Source organism: Notechis scutatus, chromosome 1, assembly GCF_049901735.1.
Source record: "Notechis scutatus isolate UNSWTSFEM ecotype Mainland chromosome 1, rNotScu1.2, whole genome shotgun sequence".
NCBI lineage: Eukaryota > Metazoa > Chordata > Lepidosauria > Squamata > Elapidae > Notechis > Notechis scutatus.
Genome location: NC_142009.1, coordinates 44,955,471 through 44,979,649, shown reverse-complemented (window position 1 = coordinate 44,979,649; position 24,179 = coordinate 44,955,471). Strand labels below are relative to the sequence as shown.

Below are 24,179 nucleotides of genomic sequence, written 5' to 3'. Positions count from 1 at the left end.
TTACAATTCATTTTCAAAGTCGGTGGAACAGTAGAGCAAACACAGATAGTCAGGGATCATGAACTTAACCAGGACCATACTTCTATAGTTTTGAAGTATCATGATTTTAGAATAGGGATAAAATTTCTTAAATATAAAACTAACTTTTGTTACATACCTCACAAAGCAGTCCAATACTTTTCTACTTGCAGACAGCTTACAGAGAATGTACATAACTATCCAACTAAACTGTCACTAAAATTATAAACAAAAACTGACATATCAAAGGCAAAAGAACAATATCTTCAAACCTCTTACCTTTCCGAATGTCAAAACTTTCTGGCTGAGTCAATGCATCAATTATTATTTGCAGTGTTTGTTCTGTTGTATTCAATGTTTTTGTAATTCCATCCATCCCTTCTCTTTCAATTATTGAATTCACTTTCTGCTGCATTTTTGACTTTCCTATATCGCAGTGACTTTCTCCAACAAGTGTTAAAAACCTTATATATAAAATAGAAGCAGGATGAGAGTAGAAAATATTACTTTTGAATTATTAGACCACAGTACATGGAAGAAAAGCTTAAATAAATAGCACGAATAGTGCAAAGAATTTTTTTTCTCTCTCTCCATCTGCATCTCATCCTTTAGTTAATAACAGGTTTTAGCTAGAATAACTTTTGATACATATACATAGATAACCTATAAATATAATACTATAAAATCAACATGAGAGGGGAACAGGGTGGAATATGTTGTTGATCAAGCCACCACCTACAACAGGGGTCCCCAAACTTGGCAACTTTAAGACTTGCGGACTTCAACTCCCAGCATTCTCCAGCATAGCTGGCTGGAGAATTCTGGGAGTTGGTCCCCAAGTCTTAAAGTTGCCAAGTTTGGACACCTCTGACCTACAACATGAAGCCCCTCCATTGGTGTCCCAAGACAAATGGCAGAGCCAGGTCTTTAAGCTCTTACAGAAGGTCAGGAGGTTGGAGCTCAGCTCATCTTGGGGGGGGAGGGGTAAGATGTTCTAGAGGTGTCTCACAATGGTAGAGAAGGTTCTTCTCCTGGACCTCCCTACACTGCAGAGGATAAGTGCAATGGAGGCAGAAGAGGTGAAAGCTGCTACTACTGTATTACTTTTGCCTTGCTGAGGGGGAAGTTAAGAGTCCACATGGCTCTGTATCCAAGGATTCCACTCCACATATTTCTAAAGGTTTCTTCCTCAGTGAGGAAGAAGGAATGATAGGTGGCTTCTCCTGTTCTTCTTATTTTTTATTATTAAATTTCTATGCTACCTATCTCATTGTTTTTTGTTGTTAGTTGAGCAGTCGTGTCTGACCCATCGTGACCACATGGACAACATTCCTCCAGGACTTCCTGTCCTCTACCACCTTCTGGAATCCATTTAATCTCATTGTTAAAAATGTTTAAAAATGAACAATGCTCTTCTACAGCACAAAATAAATTATAAAAACCATAACCATAAAATATGTTTGGTTTTTCCTTTCAAATCCATGTGATTATGACTGCTACTTTATTGATGTAGTTCTATATTTTATTCAAAGCTCCCTGGAAAAATGCATTTTAAGAGTAGAATGTAAAGAACAACACTGCAGTTCAAACTCCTGTTAGAAACTTTGATAGAGCTCTGGACAGATTTTTTTAAATAGTTATCAAGCTATTATTTAAATAACTATTATTTAAAACATTTCATTGCCAATTTTAATCATTTTACCCCAATATTGTTAAAATTCAGGCTTTCAGCCAATAAATAATTTGCTTTGGTTATTTTGATGGATAATAACAGAATGTAGGAATTTTGGACAGAAAGTTACATTCTATAAAGTTATGTTGTAGGCCAGAGGTGCTCCATGATTGTCAGTGGTCATTGGATTTGCAGATAGCAACAAGAAGAGCTTTCCAATGTATAGTTGTCAGGTCTGTCATCTCTAGTTTGGCTTATCAGATTGACTCTGGTGCAAAACATGCTACCTAGGCTAATTGGTGCAAGGCAAGGAGATAAATTTCACTTGTTTCTCTCACCATCTGAGGGCATGGACTATATGACCTATATGGACCTTTCTAGGTTTATGAGTCAAATCTTATGAGGGAGGTTGGGCTGAGAGATAATGACTTTGCCAAGGTCACCCAGTGAACTTCCATTAATGTTAATGGATATGTACCTAGATTTCTTTGATCTAGTCAAACATCTTACCGGCACAAAATCTGTTGATGGACATATATCTGTACTTAATTAAAACTAAAGAATTAAAATCTAATTCCAATATAAATAAAAAAGTAAAGTATTTCAAAAATAGGTACAAACATAAGTATAACACAATATAAATCAACAGCCATGGATTGCAACATTTAGATCTTAGACCAATTTTAAAATAACAGGTAAAACAGGTATACCTAAAATGGAGCAATATTCCATAAGGTCAGACTATTATGGAAAAGCCCTTTTTTGCTTTGTAACAAGACATAACTTGTTGGGAACTTCCGGTTTGTCGGCTTCGCGAGCGGCAGGGATTTGCGACTCTGCGCGATCCCTGCCGTGCTAGCCGTTTTGGTGCTCCGATCCGGACGGGTTCGAGCTAGGCTACCCTGTAGGGGTAGCTGAAGATAGGGGGGATCCGGGAAGGGGTTTGGGGGTATTGCAGACCCCCTCCCCGGCCGGCAGACCCCCCTTTTCCCAAGATGATGCAGCGGCGGTCTGCAATGGCCGCCACAAAGAAGCTGGCAGCCGGGTAAGAATGCGCAGGAGGAAGTGGAGAAAGCTTTTGAAAAGAGAGTTTTTCTTGGTCCCCGGGACTCTAAGATATATTTAACAAAACTCCTGGAAATTATGGCTTTCTGAATGATACCTTCTAGAAGAGAAAATAAGCGGCAGCTTGGTGGTGCTGAAAGGAAAGTTTACTCTCCTTCTCTATGGATTTAACAAGTGGATATTAAGAAACCTATTTTTTTTAGGTAAAAATTGGCTTTAAGTGATAAGTGAGAAGGGAGAGGACTAAAAAAAATATTTGTGTGCTAAGACTGTTGGAGGAGATGCCTTAAGGATTTGAAGACTGAAATATATTGCAATAAAATTTTAAGAAACAGATTTGTACTTTCTTTTCTTCTGATTGATACTACCCCAGGAAGAGAAAGTGAGAACTTTGCCTTGGCTTGGACTGATTGATAACTTTGGGACTGTTTTATTTTTATTTTTTTTGAAATATCTTGGTTGTTGTAGGAAGAAAGAAGGGGAAAAGAAAAGAGAAGAAAAGATTTATAATGGCTTTTTCTGTTGAGGAACTGAGAAAAGAATATGAGCAAACAAAAAAAATGGTGGAGATGCTGTGAGGGAAGCCTTCCTTTTCTTAGAAATGGCGCTATAACTATCAACAAACATTACAGCAGATGAAGACAGCAGAAGAAGAAGAAGGAGAGGAAGAAGCCATCTTTAATGAACTTCAGAATTTAACCAAGAAAGAAGGAAGAGGGAAAGGAAGAGAAATGAAGGACTTAAGATCTAAAAACATTTAAGAAGGGGAAAAATAAGGTGCAAAATCAACATAATGATAGTAAACAAAAGGGAAAAGGAACACAACAGAGAAGGGAAGCCAGTAAGGCAGAGGCTAGAAGAAGGGGGGTAGAAAGGTTTGGTGGGGAAGAAAGGAAGGAAAACGGTGGAGAAAAGCTACAAAGTTTTGAAATTAGATGGGAAAAAAAGGAATCTTTTTTAGGGATAAAGGGTAAAGTATAAATTCTTTAAAAAAAGGTTTTGCAAGGTACATAAGATGATATTGTAGCATTGTATTAGAAATAGAAAATTAAAATGGTTTAAGAGTTGATAAGAGATTAAAATGTTGAAATGTTTAGTAATGATTGATTTTAAATTTAATAATATTAAAGGGAAGGTTTAGAATATTGAGTATTAATTAAAGAGTTTAATAAGATTATGATATTGATGTTATTATAAAATTTTTATTATAGCATTTGTTTTTGGAAAAGACAATGGGAATGTTATAAGATTCAACATTTAGATTTACTGTTTAACTATGTATTTAATTATTTTGGATTTACTATTTAGATAGAATGTACCAAGCAGAATCGGATTGGATACTGGGTGTTATTTTAAATGTTAATTTGATTAATTTAGAGGGGAGACAGAAAGGCATCATACTCTGATTAGTGATTTCAGGAGAAATTCTCTTTTTTTTTTTTATTATAAGGGACAATAAAGAATGGACAAAAGATACAAATGTAATGATTCAAATTAAGATGGATTAATTAAGATAGAATTAAGAAGAGTGAAATGTGTGGAGAAGTTAATATAGAAGACTTAGAATGGTAGATAAAATAAGTAATGATATGCAAGATGAGCATGAATATAATTGAAGTTCATGAAGAGAGAGATATCTGGGGCCAAGTTACTTTCCTAAAAGATTTTTTTTTTTTTTTCTTTTATGTTATATGTGTTGTGTGTTTATGTTTTTGGGAGAATTAGTGGAACCTTGCAGAAGTATAGAATGGGAATGATGGTGGTCAAGTCAGAAAGAAATAGATGAAACAATAATAATGAAACTGAATAAGAGTAAAGAGAGGTAAAGAGAAACTGGATAAGAGGTTTTTGTATGCTTTATGGAAATGGTTTAAAATAGAATTAAGGTTTTATCTGACTTGTTAAATTTATAATGGAAAAAGGTTTAAGTATGTAATGGCTAATGATGATTTGTTTGTTTTTGAAAAAATTAATAAAACTTGTTTTAAAAAAAATGTTTAAAAATGAACAATGCTCTTCTACAGCACAAAATAAATTATAAAAACCATAACCATAAAATATGTTTGGTTTTTCCTTTCAAATCCATGTGATTATGACTGCTACTTTATTGATGTAGTTCTATATTTTATTCAAAGCTCCCTGGAAAAATGCATTTTAAGAGTAGAATGTAAAGAACAACACTGCAGTTCAAACTCCTGTTAGAAACTTTGATAGAGCTCTGGACAGATTTTTTTAAATAGTTATCAAGCTATTATTTAAATAACTATTATTTAAAACATTTCATTGCCAATTTTAATCATTTTACCCAAATATTGTTAAAATTCAGGCTTTCAGCCAATACATAATTTGATGGATAATAACAGAATGTAGGAATTTTGGACAGAAAGTTACATTCTATAAAGTTATGTTGTAGGCCAGAGGTGCTCCATGATTGTCAGTGGTCATTGGATTTGCAGATAGCAACAAGAAGAGCTTTCCAATGTATAGTTGTCAGGTCTGTCATCTCTAGTTTGGCTTATCAGATTGACTCTGGTGCAAAACATGCTACCTAGGCTAATTGGTGCAAGGCAAGGAGATAAATTTCACTTGTTTCTCTCACCATCTGAGGGCATGGACTATATGACCTATATGGACCTTTCTAGGTTTATGAGTCAAATCTTATGAGGGAGGTTGGGCTGAGAGATAATGACTTTGCCAAGGTCACCCAGTGAACTTCCATTAATGTTAATGGATATGTACCTAGATTTCTTTGATCTAGTCAAACATCTTACCGGCACAAAATCTGTTGATGGACATATATCTGTACTTAATTAAAACTAAAGAATTAAAATCTAATTCCAATATAAATAAAAAAGTAAAGTATTTCAAAAATAGGTACAAACATAAGTATAACACAATATAAATCAACAGCCATGGATTGCAACATTTAGATCTTAGACCAATTTTAAAATAACAGGTAAAACAGGTATACCTAAAATGGAGCAATATTCCATAAGGTCAGACTATTATGGAAAAGCCCTTTTTTGCTTTGTAACAAGACATAACTTATTGGGAGGGACATAAACAAGTAAATCCTGGGACTTCCAGTTTGAGCTTCTTTGGCGACAGACCGAAGCTTCGTCTCTCCGAGGCTTTGATCCGTGCTTGCTGCTGGAGCGCCCCGAGCTGGCTGGTTTCGGGGCTAAGCCACCCCGTAGAGGTGGTGAAGAGGGGGGAGACTGCCTGCAGGGTTGAGGAGAGCCGCATCTCTCCTCCCCAGCTGGCTATTACTCCCTTTCCCAAAGGCGGTTGCAGCAGTGGCCAGAAATGGCCACCACAAAGAACTCGACCGGAAAAGAATGTGCAGGAGGAAGATAAGAAAGTTTTGGTTGGCCGGGTCAAACAGCAAAAGCAACAAATAAGGTAACCTGGAATTTAAACTTAACAACATTGTTCCCAAAGAAGATTTTGAAGCTGCAAAGGAGAGAGAGAAGGGAAAGGATTAGTTTTTTTTTCTTCCCTTCCTTATACTGACAGCTAAGAGACTTAAGCAAGAAACTGAAAAAAAATCCACTTTGACATTAATAGGCATTTAAGCTGAAAATAAAAGTCAAAGGGATAATAAAGATTTCTGGACATTTAAAAGTTTTTAAAAGCTGGAAAGGAGAAAAAAAAGAATAGAAGGGCAGGATTTGGAAAAATTGGGGAGACTGCCTGGAATTAAGGAATGGAACTGTAATTAAAAGGAACTTACAGTGAAATTTTAACAAAATTCCTCAAAGATACATTTTAATGGAAACTTGGTAACAAAATAATAGAACACCAGGAAGAGAAAGTGGAAAAAAGAAGCAAGTAGAAACAGCCTTGGATTATTTAGATTACTTGGTGATTTTTGGTTTTTGCATCTGGATGACTAAAATTAACCGGGTGGTTGTTTAAAAGTATTTAAAATGGTATCACTCTTAGAAGAACTGAAAACGGAATTTAAAAAAATGGAAAGAAGATGCACAAGAAGGGAGTGGTTATTTTGGCTTTGTATTTCAATTCTTAGAAATGGAGATCTGGAACTATGAGAAACAACAAGAAACGCTTGCAGAACAAGAAGATTGGGACAAAGAAGAAGCCATCTTTAATGATCAAATAATTTTAAGTGGGGGGGGGGGAGAAAAGGGGGGAAAGAGAGTGAAAAGTTTTAAGACTAGAAAAAACAACCAAAAAGAAGAAGAAGAATTTGAAAGATAAGTATAATATTAGAAAGCAACAGAAGAGGGGATTACAGATGAGAGAGTTAGAAATAGAGAGACGAGGGGGTAAAAAGGGGAGGGAGAAGAAGAGGGGGAAGAAGGCAAGGAAAAGAAGTTGTAAAAGACAGAAACAAGAAATGGAGAAACAGGGAAAAGATATAAGGATTGTAACCATAAGCTTGTTTAGAGATAATGAGTGAAAATTTAATTGCAAAAGGGCTTCTGTAAAGGTACATAAGATAGCATTGTTATATTATAAACAGAAATAATTTTAGAAAATATGATTAAAATGATGGATAAAATATTTACTGTAATGTAGTTGAATGTTTGGTAATAAATAAATGAATTAAAATGATTGGGAGAATTAAATGGGAACATTTTTAATTATTAGTAATGATTTATAAAAATATAAGTGAGAAATACGAAAAAAAAAAGAATTAACTATGGAAAGATTATAAGTGTTCCCAAGGAAGTATGATATTTAATAGAAAAGAAATGTTAAAGATGTTAAGATTTTAATGAATATTAATGATAGAATTGAATTGGAATGGAATGTGTGCTTTATTTACATATATATATAACTTTTTCTTTTTAAGAATATAGTGTGTATTTTAAGAATGTACCAAGCAGAATTCGATTGGAAGTTATGTATTATATTGAATGCTATAATCTTAAAGCTATACATTGAAGCTTAAATAAGAGCTTGAATGGATAAAATTAAAGGATATAAAGGTGTCATACTCTAATTGGTAACTACAGGGAAAAAATTGCTTAATAAGAAAAGAATGTGAAATTGTAACAGGACAGACAAAAGTATAAATATAATGATTTGAATTGAGATAATTAAAACAAAGTTTGAGAAAATTAGAAGAGGGGAAAAACTATGTAGAAAATATAAAATGGTAATAAGATATGGAATAGAATATAAAAATGAGCATGAAATTGAGTTTTGTGTCTGTATGAAGAAGTGATAACCTGGGACCATGCTATTTTCAAAAAAGATGTTTTATTTGTATTTTGTTTTTGTGAAAACCCAAATAAAATTTTCAAAAAACAAAACAAAACCCCAAGTAAATCCTTATAGCTGCCAATGGACCTTCAAATACTGTATTCATATACTATGAGTACTGAACTGGAGAATTGTAAGAATACAGTATAATTTATATTACCTGAGTTAACTGTTAGTATTGTTTTAAGGAAGTCCTCAATTTTGGGAAACCTAGGTCTTTCCTTTGCTAACAATATCTACTTTGATTAGGTTAGTTCGGTGGCTCAGCAGTAAAAGCTACCGGTTCAGGTTTAAGACTCGAGCACTGCAGGATGGAGTGAGTTCCATTATTTGTCCCAGCTCTTGCTCACTTAGCAGTTTGAAAGCATGCAAATGCAATCAGATAAATAGGTACTTCAGTGGGAAGGTAACAGCATTCCATGTGCCTTGGCATATAGTCATGCTGGCCACATGACCACAGAAATGTGTTTGAACAATGCTAAGAAATGGAGATGAACATCGCCCCCTAGACTTGGATATGAAACAGGGGAAACTTTTACCTTTATTAAATTAATGGCAAATTATATTTGATTTAAGAGCTCTTTCCTCGTTATGTGTTGATATCTTTTCATGATAAAATTCCAATTTATTGCAGTAAACTAAAAATGTTGGGGGAAAAGTGCCTTGGTTGTTTCTGTCCAATTTTCCCAACTAAGGAGAATGAAAGTCTGTGGAAAAATCCAACAGCCAAGCTCAGAATTTACGGTCAATCTTATAAATTTATATTCAAAGAAACAATTCCACTTTGTTGTACACTTTTAGAGCTACATCTGATTTAGAAATATAGAATATGATATAGTCATTCCCAAATCAACTATGTTCTTAGTGAAAGCCCTTCCTTCCTTCCTTCCTTCCTTCCTTCCTTCCTTCCTTCCTTCCTACCTTCCTTCCTTCCTTCCTCCCTGCCTCCCTCCCTTTCCTTCTTTTCATGGCTCATTTTCACCCAAAAAAAAAGCCTTGGAGAACACTTGGAAGAGAAATCAACATTAAAGACGAAACTCCATCTCAGCAGTAATGCATATTGACCTCCTCTATTTTTAAATGTCATTGCTAAGAACAAAGCAAATCCTTATGGGTATAGAAAAACATCCGCAGTTATACCAAGGTCACAGAAAATGTAATAACAGCATAGTATCATTATGCTATGCTGTGCTTAAGGAAGAACAATGCTATAAACAATTATTTCTCTCTGTCTTCATTTATTTTTTATTGGGTGGAACAATTGGTATACTGAAGCTGACATAAGAACACTAATGGAGAGCTTCCAGCTTGCAGTATTTTAAAAGCAAATTATAGGAATAATAACTACCCCTCTTTTTACACATGACATTTTTATTTGTAGGTGATTACTAATAATAAATTACATTTAATATTTTTCAAACTATTTGATATAAAATGTACACATGCAAAAAATTAAGACATGCTATGCAGATAAATATTTAAAGTTTACGAAAGCACATGCTAATTGCTGAAATACAAATTAAAAGATCAGTATAAGAAGTTAAATAGTAAAACCTTCTTATCAAACACTCAACAAATATTCTAATTTTATTAATAGAGATGATCCCAATGAAAATGCAATAATGGAGAAAATACCTGGTATTCTCTCTCACCTTCTCATTTTGGCTGACATTCATAATTAAGTATATTGAAAAGTTCATTGATGCATGTTGGAGGTTTTAGAAACTTAAGCTACAGTTCTACTTGCTATTATGTAGATGTAAGCCCTATTGAATCAAACACCACTAACTTTTCAATAGGTAGATACAGAAGTTAATTCTTTGGAATGTAACACTAGACACATAACACTGCTAGTGTTTATTTTAAATAAGTTATTAAAGGACTCCAACTTTGAAAACTTTACTTGAGAGTGTCAATATTCTCATGCAAATGTCAGCATTCATCATATTTTGGACAGTCATTGTAATCTGTACATTAGTATTTATTTTCATAATTCATGATGTTACCAGCATTCTAAGTGAATTTGCTGAAGCTTCAATAATAAAAGGAAATGCCAGTTCAGGTTACAACTTTTAAAGATAATGAATAGGCTTGAACATCAATTGGGATGAATAAAAATTGCTATTTCCAGAAGTTTGAATAGTATAGGTTAAATGACCATGTTTGATACAGCAAATAGGCAATTGTTCTTGTAAGACTAGGCATCTGAGTGCAGCAACTATTAGACTCTGTCTAGATAAATACTGATTGCTACGAGGCTAGTTTAAGACATACTTTTGAAATTTCCTTGGTTTAAACACTATGTCTAAAACTATGCAAAAGGTACAACCAATCTATTCCAAAGAATAACTTACTAGCTACAATTAAAATAACAAAATGCAAATTTCTTCACTTACACCCCATACTATATGAGTGCATTTCTGCTTGCTCTGTACATAAGATATAGAATGCAAATCTTCCTACTTTTCCTCTTTCATGTAACTCAGCCTCTCAGAAAGGTATTTCTTGAGTATCTCGGTAGGAGGCTCGGGATTTAGTTTTTGGATAGCAGTGAAAGAAGAACAAATCTAATATAGGTAAGGGCGCTTTTCTGTCCAAGGATGAGTTATATCTGCCTCTAACTGTACCTAGCCTTTTAGCTCTTGTAGGAGGCAAGGTAGACAGATGAAAACAGGAAGGCTTGCTTTTGCAATCGACTGGATGTTGGCTATTACCATAATAAAAGGTGCTAAGATAGGTTACATCTTATTTCAATATACTGATACCAAATAAATGTTACTATCACTAGTTAGTCATGAAATAGAGAAGGATTACCTTATTTTAACAATACTATTTTAAGTGGAAAAAAATGTTGTATCTATGGCTGCTTTGCTGCAACTTCACAAAGCTGATACCAACCAAACTGAATGCTTCCTGCAAGGATGTTTTAAAAATGTAAGCCTTGTAATAAACCTAATTTTTGTTGCTATTACTATTATTTTTATTAGACAAGTAATATGCATACAGCTTTAGCCTTAAGAGATAAAGTAAGATAGGCTGTATCCCAAGAAGTCTACAGTTTGTGATTCAAGACAAGAAGGGCTGCAGAATAAAAGTAAGGAAATAGACATAAATGAGCAAAGAACATATATTATCACAGTGTTCCTAGAATATCCATAGAGGACCCAGAGCTATGTAGACTATTCTAGAATATGAAATGGAGAATATGGCTTCAGCACTACTCTTCAGGATAGCTTTTTACAATCTGATGTTCTCCATGCAGACCATGGGAAAAGGTTGGCAGGGGAAAGAAAGAAATTGTATTAATGGTCTTGAAAGCCTAGTAATATTCGAAAAGACATACATCCAAATGTACATCATGCATACATCCCTTAAAATGGAAATGGAAATGAAAGTATGACTATGTACAAGGGTTATAATCCGGAATCATGTTGCTCACGTGAAGAGATGTGTAAAATTAAAAATTAAAATTAAAATAACTTTTATATAAAAAATGTAAAGGCTCTAAGTACTCAGGAAATAAAACTGATAAACCAGATGTTGCAATCTGGTTTCATAGTATTATGATTTACTTATCAGCTTATCTTAATGAGCATTAAACTTACCCTGTTGTAAGTCACTATCTTGAAAGGGTTTGAGGAGGGTTTTCTTTTTTTACATATTAAACAAAATTTAAAATACTATTAATTCCACAAGGTTTCAGTTTAAACTCAAAATTTTATTACATTTGCATTGAAGTCAAAGAATAAAGGGATCATCTATAGTACCCAGTTAAGGATAGTTAATTGTTACATCCATTATTATGTTAGATTGAATCTTTATAAACTGAAATTAACTAGAATTTAACGGGTGGGGGCAGCGTAATCTAGTAACTAAGCACATGTTGTTTGCCAGAGGCCATAAGTTGTAGTTGGTTATTTCTCTGGCTCCTACTTACTTGAGGCATGTCAGAAACATAGTGGGTGTTGACAAGGAGATGCTTTGAGGATTATGCTGCATACAAAAAACTGTTAAATCTCCCCTCCCATCTTTTCTGGCAGAGTTAAAATGACATATCTATGACAGTGTGTACGGAAAAAGTTTCAACAACTGATCCTTGAAGGACACATGTTATGTAGTTCTAAACGTGCCTGCTTAGAAGGCAAGATGACATCTGGCATTGAGTATTTGCATCTAATATTACATTGATAATGAATAGGATCAGAAAAAGTATAGGAAAGGGAATTTAACCCCAATTTCCCTGTTGTAATCCTGATGAAAATATTTCTATTTCTAAAATCATTAAGAGGAAATTGATATCAGTCAAAAATTCCCACTTCACTCAAATATCTTTACTTCTGTGTAAACTTGCTATGGATTATGGTCCTGCACAAGGGACTAATCCATAAAAGCCAATTGTTGCACTTTTACTCTTCAGGTTTTAGCCTTCTCTCTCTGCAATCAGCATAAAGTATAAACTTATTAATTCTTATCATTAGTATTATTTTTAATAATTCTTATCAGAAATTCTAAACATTTTTGATGTTTAAATAAAGATTTTATTCACAGATACCGTAGTTATATTTCAACTGATTTAATCATCTTAATTTTTTGGGAAAAATCCATTTTGCTTCCAAACTGACAGTGATTCTGCAATCAGAAGACAAAAAAGTTTGCTAAGTAGATGCAAATAAATTAGGAAGGCTTACTGAGTACAGGAAAGACCAAACTGCCCTACAAGAAAAACCAAATGAAAAAGAGAATGGAGGTGTGGGAAGACAAAGCATTACATGGCCAATACATTAAACAAGTAGCAGGGAAAGCAGATAATAACAGGACTGGCAATAGCTAAGAGTAGGAAACTTGAAGAAAGAGACCAAGGAGCTAATTCTGGCTGCATAAGCCCAAGCCTTAAGAACAAATGCATACAAAGCCAGAACTGAGAAGACAGCAACAGACAGTAAGTGTTGCCTATGTAAAGAAAGGCAACTGGGAAAGATTGAGGGCAAAAAGAAGGGGACGATAGAGAATGTTATGGTTGGAAGGGGACGATAGAGAATGTTATGGCTGGATGGAGTCACTGAAGCAGTAGGCATGAGCTTAAATGGACTCCGGGGGATGATAGAGGACAGGAAAGCCTGGAGGAACGTTGTCCATGGGGTCATGAATCGTGATGGGTCGGACACAACTTCACGACTAACAACAAAAAAATGTAAAGAAACTGAAGAAACAGTGGATCATCTGGTTAGCTGCTGCAAGATCACCCAGACTGACTACAAGCAATGGCATGACAAAGTAGCAACAATGGTACATTGGAAAATCTGCAAGAAATAACATTTGCCTGCAAGCAAAAACTGGTGGGACCATAAAATTGAGCAAATAATAAAAAATGAAGAAGCTAAAGTGGAATCTTAGAATTCAAACAGACAGGAGGCACCTGCCGCATTACATCACAGGCTTAACAAATGTTGATAAGAAAGACAAAGAAGTGTGGATACTTTGCATGGCAGTACCTGGAGGCAGCAGAAGAGAAGAGAAAGAACTGGAGAAGGTAACAAAGTACAAAGGCCTGCAAACAGAAATAGAATGACTATGGCTAAAGAAAACAACGGTAATATGCTTAGTAATAGGAACTTGGGTGCAATCCTAAAGCAACTGGAGCATCATTTGAACACCATTGACAAAATCATCAGTCAATTGCAAAAGGCAGCTTCACGTGGAACAGCTTACATCCTGTGACAATAACTTTAACAGCATCAAACATTAACATCTGCCTATTCCAGGTCTGAACATCTGACTGTGTGATGAACCATAATAACATCACTATTACTGCTGCTGCTATTACAGACGGTCCTTTCGAGTTATGAACTTTCACAAATACAAACAAACCTGCCTGCAATTCCAACCCAGAAGGTTCTAGAAGGCAGGAGAAGGAGGAAAAGAGTAGTTTATGGTGCTCTGCATAACCACTCTTGGTACCACTGTCACATATTGGGAGGCTGAGTGAATGCCATTTTGGACGCCATTCTGTCTGCCATTGTTGTCTGATATTGCAGCATAACTGCCACATAGTTAAGGTAGGAACTATATTGTGGGCGTTTTTTTATGCTTGGTTAGACTACAGTCTTTTGGAAAGTACCCTAACATAATTAGATTGTCTATATTTCTATGTAAAGTTTCACTTTAAAGAAGAATACTATACTGTGTCAGTTTTAGAGCTGCATGGAATTTCATATTCAAAATAAAAAGATGCTTTGAAATTAATAGGAAAAGTTAAATACACTCATCTGAATTTCCTTAAACCATTTTTCCTGCAGCTGCAGAAATCTGGCTTTCAAAACATTTCCATGGTAAATTGGGGTTTGGTGATTATCAGTACCTGATTAACACTGCAGGAATCCTGTATTGAAATATACCTCCCACTGGAAATGATGAAATATTAGGAAGATTCCATATACTTGTAGGGATTATATAGTTGCTTCAGGACAGGCAAAAATAATAATATCAAACTGCATTATCAACATTGTTTAAATCCCCAAAATTGGTTATAATGAACTTTATATCTTTTGTAAGCATCATAAAAACATACATTGCAAAGAACCATATATATCTAAATCAGGTGTGTCTAACCGTTTGGCTTGCCTGGCTTGCACTGAATGAAGAGGAATTGCCTTTGGACAGCATATATTATAAAGATAATATATCTGAACAACAAACTTCCTTTATTTTTAGATATTTTTATTACAATCTTGTGGGCTGCATTACAAGCTGTCCGGGATCACATGTAATCTGGAAAAAATATTACTTCCCAGACTAAAAACTAAAAGAGCTAACTGCATTTTCATTTTTACACTGCTTACCTCATTGCAATATTATATGATTCAGGGTGGATACATGTTTGATCCAAAGGATTTGGCTGCCGAATGACATTTGCTGCAGCTTTGGTTTTCTTTTTACACTGTTTCTCATTTGTGACTGCTTTATGACTCCCAGCTGCAAGCTCATTCTGTTGACTGAGATCCAAAATCATAAGAGAAAAGGATGTAGTTATCATTAAAGCAGTGAACATCATGTATCTTTTCCATTTCTGCCCAATGGCAAAGCTACAAAACCTCAAATTCGATATACAGATTCGGCAAACATTGCTAACAAATAAGCATTATAATCATCAAATCCTCAAAAATTCTGCATATAGTGGACCTGAAGTGCTCTAATTTTAATTATCTATACTTCTGTCAAACTCTATTGAAATTAAATAATTTAAAAAAAAACACAGATTCAATATTTCAATTACAGGGAATAGTGTAAACAGCTTCACTCATGAAGCACAATGAAGAACACATGGCTTGTAGTTTGAGGGCACCAGATTCAATTTCTGAGAAAAATATTGAAATGACGTTGTTGGTCTGTATAGTTAATGCTAAATTAATAGACCATGGTTAGAATTGTTTTAAAATTGATTCATATGCTTCAGTGGTGGAATTCAAATTTTTTTACTACCGGTTCTGTGGGCGTGGCTTGGTGAGCGTGGCAGGGGAAGGATACTGTAAAATCTCCATTCCCACCCCACTCCAGGGGAAGATTACTGCAAAATCCCCATTCCCTCCCCACTAACCTGCTTTCCAGCTCTGTTCTCCTGTGCAGAGTAACAAAAGACGACCCAGCCGATCAGCTGGGACTTAGGAGGCAGAAAATAGATAGGGGCGGGGCCAGTCAGAGGTGGTATTTGCCAGTTCTCTGAACTACTCAAAATTTCCACTACCGGTTCTCCAGAAGTGGTCAGAACCTGCTGAATACCACCTCTGATATGCTTCCTATAAACAGTTCAGACATCAAACTGGGAATCCCTCTACTTTTTTTCTTCATAACTGATATCACTTTTCTTTTTCCTTGCTTTTGTGTGGGTGAGCGTGTTGGCTTAAAACCGTAATATGTTGAATCAGTGTTTTTTCTTTATTGTGCACAGTCGTTATATCTTATATCCCACCCTAAATGCCAAAGAGAACCTCACTCATAAACTTACTATTACACAGCCAAAGTGGTCCATGCATAGAACTATTATCAACTTATATTTTTATTTATTTTTTATGGGTTTTCATTGAATTCCAAGACCAATCATAGTTCGGAAGATATGACTCCTTATATTAAAAACATGTGTATCAATATGAGAGCCAGAATTCCTTGCACTATTTTGCAATGTTTTTCCCCCCCCTTTTGTGTAGATTATATCAATTGCGCCTCAAATGTAGCTACAGTTGTCTAAGATACCTTAGGTTGGCTGGTGCAGCAAGTTCAAAATTATTAAAACTGGTGCGTGTGTGGGTGTGGGTGTATTTAAGATATCTCTATATCCAAAGTTGGGTCAACCTTCGGCTTCTTAAACGAGTCTTTGTGCTTAGTTCCACAGTATTCAATCAAATTGCTATTATATTTCTGTCCTGCTTAAATTGAACTGTCATTTGGAGTTTCTTTCCTTGGAAATGATGAGAAACTTTATTATGACATGCAGTCTTTACTTGCCAGAGAATATTCATCGAAGTCAAATTGGCATTGTAAGACATAATATAATGCAACTATGTTTATGTTAGTTATTACTATTGAGGGCTGCAACATGTGGGTAGGATAATGTGGAAAAAAAGAGAAGAAAGAAGGAACTCCAATTTCTGTGGATGTTTTTTTTCTATAATGTTAGACCACCATCTCAAATTTAATTTGATTTATTACATTTGATAGTTTCTTTGTCAAAGGAAACAAAAGTTAAAGTTAGATGGATCAATATCTTAACTTGTATGACACAAATCCTTCAAAGGTGATTCATAAGCAACATTCACTATTTTATAAATCCAAAACAAATGGTATCAACATATAACCACTCAGCATGTCTTCCCGTATGGCAACTGATGGGAGTAGATGGGAGGTTAGAGTAGTGGAAGATCAGTGGGATCAGTGTCTCCATCTGAATGTTTATTTCATTATGTTAAGAGATGGCAATTAATATCTCAAAGCTGCATTATGAACTTCATAGCTGATGTTGTGGCCCGCCAGCGGGAGGTGGAGCTGGCAGCAGAGTTGGACAGTAATTAGGAGGTTGGGGAGGAACCCAGGCCAGTCCTGGAGGCTGAGGAAGGCTCAGATGAGGGCTCTGTGTCAGAGGCAGAGATGGGGCCAGGGCAGGCTGGCAGTCATCAGCTGCCTTCGGGCTCAGACAGCAGTGAGGCGGGGGAGCTTCTGGAACCGGTTCCCAGCCTGCATATGCACAGACAGAGCTGCCAAAAGGAAGGCACAGTTAAGAAGTCAGGATCGATGTGGGAGTAAGGCCACAGATGGATGATGAATGGCCCCTCCCATCAGGACTAAAAGAGAAGCAAAAGGGTAGGGGAAACAACTCACTTGTTCGTTCGTCTGTTTGTTCCAGCCTCGTGAAGTTTTATCTGTATTACCCAGCCCTCCCCTGTTAACACTATGTAGAATTTTACTGGGAAGCATTCCAAGGGTTGATAAAGGTCTGAGCTAATTAGTATACCTTTGCAAGACTGTTTGCCAAGCCATTGGCTGGCTGTGAATGAAATAAATTCACATTAATGTAATAAAAGAGGTTTTTGCCAGGATTGACTTAGTGCTTTTTTGCTGAAATGTGAATCTATGACTCTGCTGCCTAAATCACATTGCCCTTCTATGACCCTTCTTATGCTATAATTGATTAATCAACAGACTACAAATTACTCTTCACCCTAAATGCAGATTCTCAAGTCAAGGATTCTAACCTATTACCTACTGGGGTTTTTCTTTTATCAAATCTCTACTTACATGTAGCAAACAACCTCATACCCTTTTTATATTACCTGCAGAATGATCTGATGTATTCCTGATTGATCCTGATAAAGCCAGCACATTGTTGAAAGGATTTTGGTCCCAATCCTTTGACATCTTTAAGCTGTTCCCGATTGATAAATGGTCCATTTATCTGTCGCCATTCAATGATATTTTTTGCCCTGTTGGCATTCAGTCCTGCAATATGTCTAACAAACATAATAAAAGATTTAGAATTACATTTCATAAAAGGAAGCAATAAGTAATATCAAAGCAACGTAATACTCTAGGATAGGGGTGTCAAACTCACGTCGTCCTGTTGTCATCACATGATGTATTGCGACTTTCCCCCCCCTTTCCCGCTAAAACAGGGGTGGGTGAGGCCAGCGCATGATGCCTCCAGCCGCAAGCTGTGAGTTTGACATCCCTGCTCTTGGATGATTGGAAAAAAGCTTCATTGTAGTTCCTCTACTGGAGAAGTGATAAATCCAGAGATCTCCACTCAAGCAATGGCTTCTTCAGTTAATAATACAGAATGGTGCAGTTTTACTAATACTAAAAGCATAAGTGTTGGCTGGTTTCTTTATAAAGTTTCAGACTTATGAAACTTTACCACAATTATGTTTAAGAAAAACACAGTGGAGAAGGAGGAAAAATACTTGAGAGATAGCAGCAGGTGGGGGAATAGAAAACAGGAGAGCTTAGCAGACGAGGAGCACAATGACTTTCCAACTATAGAAATTAAGCTTCAGAGTATGTTTAGTGACTATGTGAGGAAGCCTCATTCTGTAAAACTGTAATATATGACAACCTTATAGGTCCAAACTCAAAAAGAAGAAAATCAAGCTAGTAAAATAACAATATGAAGAAAGAAAACCAGCAGGAGATAAAGTATTTCTCAATTAACAAGACCCACTGAAGTACGAATTCCACAAACTAACTCCTGTCTGTACTAATTTTCCTGTTGAGCTTTTTTCTGGCTTATTTGCATCATCTCAGCAAAGTACACAGAACAGAGAGCTTTTTAATGGCAGTTCCCCTTCTACGCTCCATTTCCTGCATTACTAGTTTGTGAGGTGACAAAGATTACCCTTTTCTGTCATGGCCATGACAGGAAAAGGGTCATGACATGGGCCGTGTCTCATCAGGCCATTATTTTTGAGTAGTTTTTATTTTATATGTATTTTGAACTTATATTTAAATTATATTTGGTTGCATTTTTTAGTCTGATAGCTATCCAGACTATTGTGGAAGATATAAACCCTGAAATAAAGAAATGTGCTTTGTAAACATCTAGGCCATAGACAAGCCGCAGATAGCTATTTCTATTTTGGCTGTGCTGTTGGTGAAAGGGAATAGGGGAACATTCAGATGTTCACATTCACTGCTAAGAATGGTTAGAAAGGTTTGATGTTATCTGTGGATACAGACTTAACTTTAGCTCTGCTCGTGGAAGGTGATTCCATTTACAGAACAAGTGTTGCAGTCATTGGAATAAAAATAAAAGTACAAGGCACAAGGCACTAGTCCAAAGATATAGAACCACTGTATGAATTCTTTGAGTTTTGAAACTATCTATTCTAAGTGAATGTTTTCAAGCTCACCTTAATAAAGTTTCTGAGCAGATGTTAATATCAACTCCTACGAAGCTGACACATTCCTCCACCACACTGTCCAGGGTTGCTTTGAGTAGTGTCTGAGATACATCATGCTGTAAATTGGGAGGGGGAGGGAAAGAGAAATCCAATAACACTTGAGTAGTATTTGATTACTGTATGATGGAAACTATTCAGAAATGAGAATTCCAGAGAATGGCAGTATTAATAAAACATTTGTGGGTAGAATATTAACACATAAAAGAACCCAAGAGATGTACATCTGATATACTGCCACTGTTTGTATTGTGGAACTGGATGAACTCATTTGAATTTATTTTTAAATTCCATATTCCCCCTCTAACCAGTTTGCAAAAACTTCAGATAGGCACCATATATGTGATAGACAGCCTATCATGTTTCCATTAGAAACAGATAGTCATACCAGGGGCAGACACATGCCTATTTTATGCAATTTTCTCTAAGAATGAAAAAGAGGAAATGAAGTGTTGGTTTTGCACATGCCAATTTCCTCTAATGTTCCTATTATGACATAAATTTGCAGCAAAGTATTTAAGAGAGTATTCATATTACAAAGCTTTAAATTCTGTAGATGATAATAAACATATTTAAATTGAAGTTTTATGGTAAGAATACCTAATAGCTTAATAGATTTGTTATAAAAACATTAAAAAGAAAATATGAAACAGAAATATGAGAAAACAAATTCTCACCGTTAACAGCATACAAAAACTGGAATCTTGTAACAGTAATGGTGATAGATACAAGGTAATAGAGATTGGGGTTTAAAAATAATGCAGAGATCACCAAAACTATTTCCCCACTTAATCTGTTTCCCACTTCTGCAAAATATATTTTTAATAATAGCCTGTGCCTATTAATTTATTTTAAAAGCTTTAAAGGAGTAATCTGAATCAAATCCAACTGAAAGCTAAGTAATTGGATGCTTAGCAATTGAAGGGTGCAATTCCAACAACAGTCAGGGAAAAACAGACAGAAACACATGTACCAAATAGTTGTGTATTTACAATACATGCACATTCAGTTTGAGGACAGAATATAGTTACATGTTAAAATTATTAATTTTGAATTAATATTTAAGTTCTTTTGAACAGTTGCTAGAAGTGTAAAAGAACCATTTAGAATTTAGTGCACCAAAGTTGCCAGTAACTCTTAGGAAAAAGCTCTCCTCAAATGATTCTTTTCTTAGTGACATAAATTCTGGTCCCAGTTACCATTGTTAAGCAAGATGGAGGTGAATTTGTCCTGATGGAGTTTTAATACATTAATCAATCAATCTGCCAGATTTGTGTGTGTGTGTATGTGTGTGTGTGTATGTATTGCCAAGAAAACCAAAGGGACTTGTTCAGAAAGTCTCTGAAAATCGGACATGACTGAAGTTGCCTTGTACTTGCTTCATCTCTTGCTGGGTCTTGTGGGCACTTCTTCCGGTCCCTGTTGGTGCTACGCACACCTCACTCAACTTCCTCTCCGCCCCGAGACACTGGCCCGACCCGGCCGTTTCTCTCTGCTGCTGGTCCATGGCCTGCCCTTGTGCAGCACAGTTAAATTTAGTGCGCTTCACAATGGGGAAGATGGTGTCACCTCCTCCTCCTGGAGCCCATTACGATGCGGAGCATCGGCCGCAGCAGGGTCAGGCGAGTGTCTCAGGGTGGAGAGCAGGCTGTGTGTCTCCCCAAGTGACCGAGGTGTGTCCAACACCAGCAAAGGCTGGAAGACGCACCCGTGAGACCCAGAGAGCGCGGGAGAATCAGCAAGAGAGAGAGAGAAGAGAGAGAGAATGGCTGGGGTGGTGTCATATGACTGGGTGGGAGTGAGTGACGTCCAGTTGGCCATGCCCACCCAGGTTTTGTGGTTCCCAGTGTTTTGTTTTCTGTGGGAAATGGGTCCAAATGGCTCTTTGGATGTTTAAGGTTGCAGAAACAGGCAGTCAAAGTGCTTGAAGGACCTCATCCCGTCGCTTCTGCAAGCAGCACACTGGATTCATATTAGTGGACCATGGGATTTAAAATTATGAATTTAGTGGTCCCTGAGGTCCGAAAGGTTGGTGACCTCTGATCTAAACTATAATCCCAATTATCTTCTGTAAGATATATCTTCTAGGTGAGCATTGGATGACTATTTATGCCATTTTAAACATTTCTGTTTTCCAATAGGTCACATATTTTAATTAAATGTTAGTTCCTACCAGGACATATAAATGATAGGCATGAGGATAATCTTTGCAATTGCACATAATCCAATTGCTGAATGACAAGCTAACAACTGCAGTTTTCTTAACATGATGCATTCTGAAATCCTAAAATATATTCATGCAGTATTTCTCTCTACCATCCTTTATAAATCTTGAAATGTCATTATATGCTTTCACCATGTACTCACTGCTACTTCTGTCACATTGCCCACTCACCTAATTGTTTATTTTGTTATGTAACTCTCAGGAGTGACTTGATTGTCTGGGCAAGTAATTTGGTTCACAAAGCATAAAAGAGAGTCAGAGAGAGAGCAAGGAATCATTTGAAAGGCACAGCTTTTTATGTATTTTGCTCTTCAAAAAAGCATCATTGGCAGCAGGTTTGATTAACAGATACATGCAGTTTAATACCTGATAAAGCTCTCACACTTCCATTAAGAAAAAAGCAACCACAAGTTCCTAACAGTGAACAGATAACAGCTGTACCAGATGGACAGGCATTTGCTGTCTATTTATGCATGATGGGGTGTTGTGCCAGGAGAGAAAACGCCACATATTTAAATGCAAATGGGAATCTTCTTTCAACCCCATCTGAAGAGCCCAACCTCCGATTCCTGCAATAATATATTGAATCATAATACTGTGTTACAATTTTGCAGTTTCCTAATATTTTGCAAAACATTCACAATGGAAAAGAACAGTAGAATTGTTTAGCAGTATGCTAGTGTTCAGCTATGACAACACTGATAGCACTAAGACTTCAATTTATCAGTGCATTACTTATTCTTATCCATCCAAAAGCAGTCATTCTCTTTGAACATAATTTAGTAGTTATAAAGGTTTTTTTTTAAAAAAAAACAACCTAACCCCTTACTCTTGGAGCACAAACAATGGAGACTTAGCCACCTTCCAAATTGTTTATCAATTGTCTTAAATGAAAAATGCTAAGGTTAGGAAGCCCCATATACTAAACAGCTAAAAGAACAACTATCACAATCTTGGAGATGATCTTCCATTTCCAAAATGTTAAATGTTGCAAAATAATGGAAGATATATGCGACTTTCTGACAGTGGAATTATGTACCTTTAAAAAATGTTTTTTTTTTTTAAAAAAAGGCAATATCCAGAATGTATTTTTATGCTGACAATACATTTTCTAGGTTTAGTTGCACATAAGATTTGGGCTTTCATATATGTTAAGGTTATTATCAGCAAAACAGGGAATCTTGAAGGACAGATCATTGAAATGTCTGCTTACAAATGCAGCAATAAAAATAACAGTGTTGTATATTGTAATTATTCATCAAAGTGGCCAGATTTCAAAATTACACTTTAACCTTTAAGCTATATAACTAGCAGCTTGTAAACCTGGTTTTATTCTTGTTTCCCTTGAAGTTATTTACTAAAGTCTGAAGAAATACTGTAAGAAATTTTGATTTGCATGAATACTGCTTTATATTATTTCCATGACAAACCTACCATCTTATCATGCAAAATGGGGATGATGAATCTGTGTTCACAAACCACAAGATAAACAACTATGCTTTTTCCAAATGATAACTTACACTTAAAGGTAGTGAACAAAATATTGTTATGTTAGCCATCTTCCAGACAAAATTTGATGAAAGAGTTAGAGAGTGAAGAAATATAATCTTTTTCTCTCATACTTGTATGATAAAGTGGAATAATATATTTGCAATAACAATACAGATACACAGGGAGATTAGAATTTAAATAGAAATATAAGACAATTCACCAGGTGAAGGACATAATGACTAGTGACACTTGAAGTTTACAGTCAATACATAAAACTTTGCATATGGATGGACTGATTGGTAGACAATGAACATTTTCCACAATTTTATGTGGATTAATTAATTGGGGGAGGGAAGGAAAGAACTCTACATTTTAAAGAATAAATTACTGAAAGTTCAAACTATAAATTTTAATTAGTGGGAAAATTTGGTTTTTCTTGGAAAAAATAACTTCAATATATAGTCCTCTGATGTTTGATAAAAGAGTTTTACTTCAACATTCTGTTTTGAAGACTTTTTTTAAAAAAACAGAAGGGGACAAATTAGGGATTTTCCCCCTAGTTGTACTTCTACCGCTTCATTTGCTGGTTTTTCAAAGTAAATTCCTGCTTGTTTTTTGTAGCAATGCTTCCAGTGTTGATACCTGAAAATATCCCCAGAGGCCAAAAGAAAAAAATCAATGTTTATTTCAATCAATCAAAACTTTTGACAAACCTGAAAATACTATTACATTTTAAATTGTGTTCTGGATTATTACTCTCTGTTGAATTTACTTTAACCATTTATTTGAAACAAAATGAAACACTATCAATCCATATGTCATGAGTATAACCACATTTACTGCTTACAAAATAAGCAGGGGAATTGAATTCAAATACAAATACTATACTAATATATAAATGTATATTTGATGTACCATTATAAGAAGGTGAGAGGGAGAGAGACTATTCAAACAGTCTCATAATCTTTGTTAAATATTTTTAATTCCTACTTGTTATTCATTGTAAATTTGTTGGCATTGTTAAATTGAGACTGAT

The 24,179-nt window shown here is 35.5% G+C and overlaps 1 protein-coding gene across 1 annotated transcript in view; it reads right to left on the bottom strand.

Moving 5' to 3' along the window:
• Nucleotides 1-24,179, bottom strand: part of SRBD1 (S1 RNA binding domain 1) — a 146,701-nt gene that overhangs the window by 203 nt on the left and 122,319 nt on the right. Inside the window, exons 17-20 of the mRNA XM_087953112.1 lie at nucleotides 19,381-19,487; nucleotides 17,809-17,985; nucleotides 14,827-14,979; nucleotides 298-482 (exon numbers count right to left, since the gene is read on the bottom strand). Coding sequence (XP_087809238.1) covers nucleotides 298-482; nucleotides 14,827-14,979; nucleotides 17,809-17,985; nucleotides 19,381-19,487 — 622 coding nt within the window. The remainder of the gene's footprint in view (nucleotides 1-297; nucleotides 483-14,826; nucleotides 14,980-17,808; nucleotides 17,986-19,380; nucleotides 19,488-24,179) is intronic.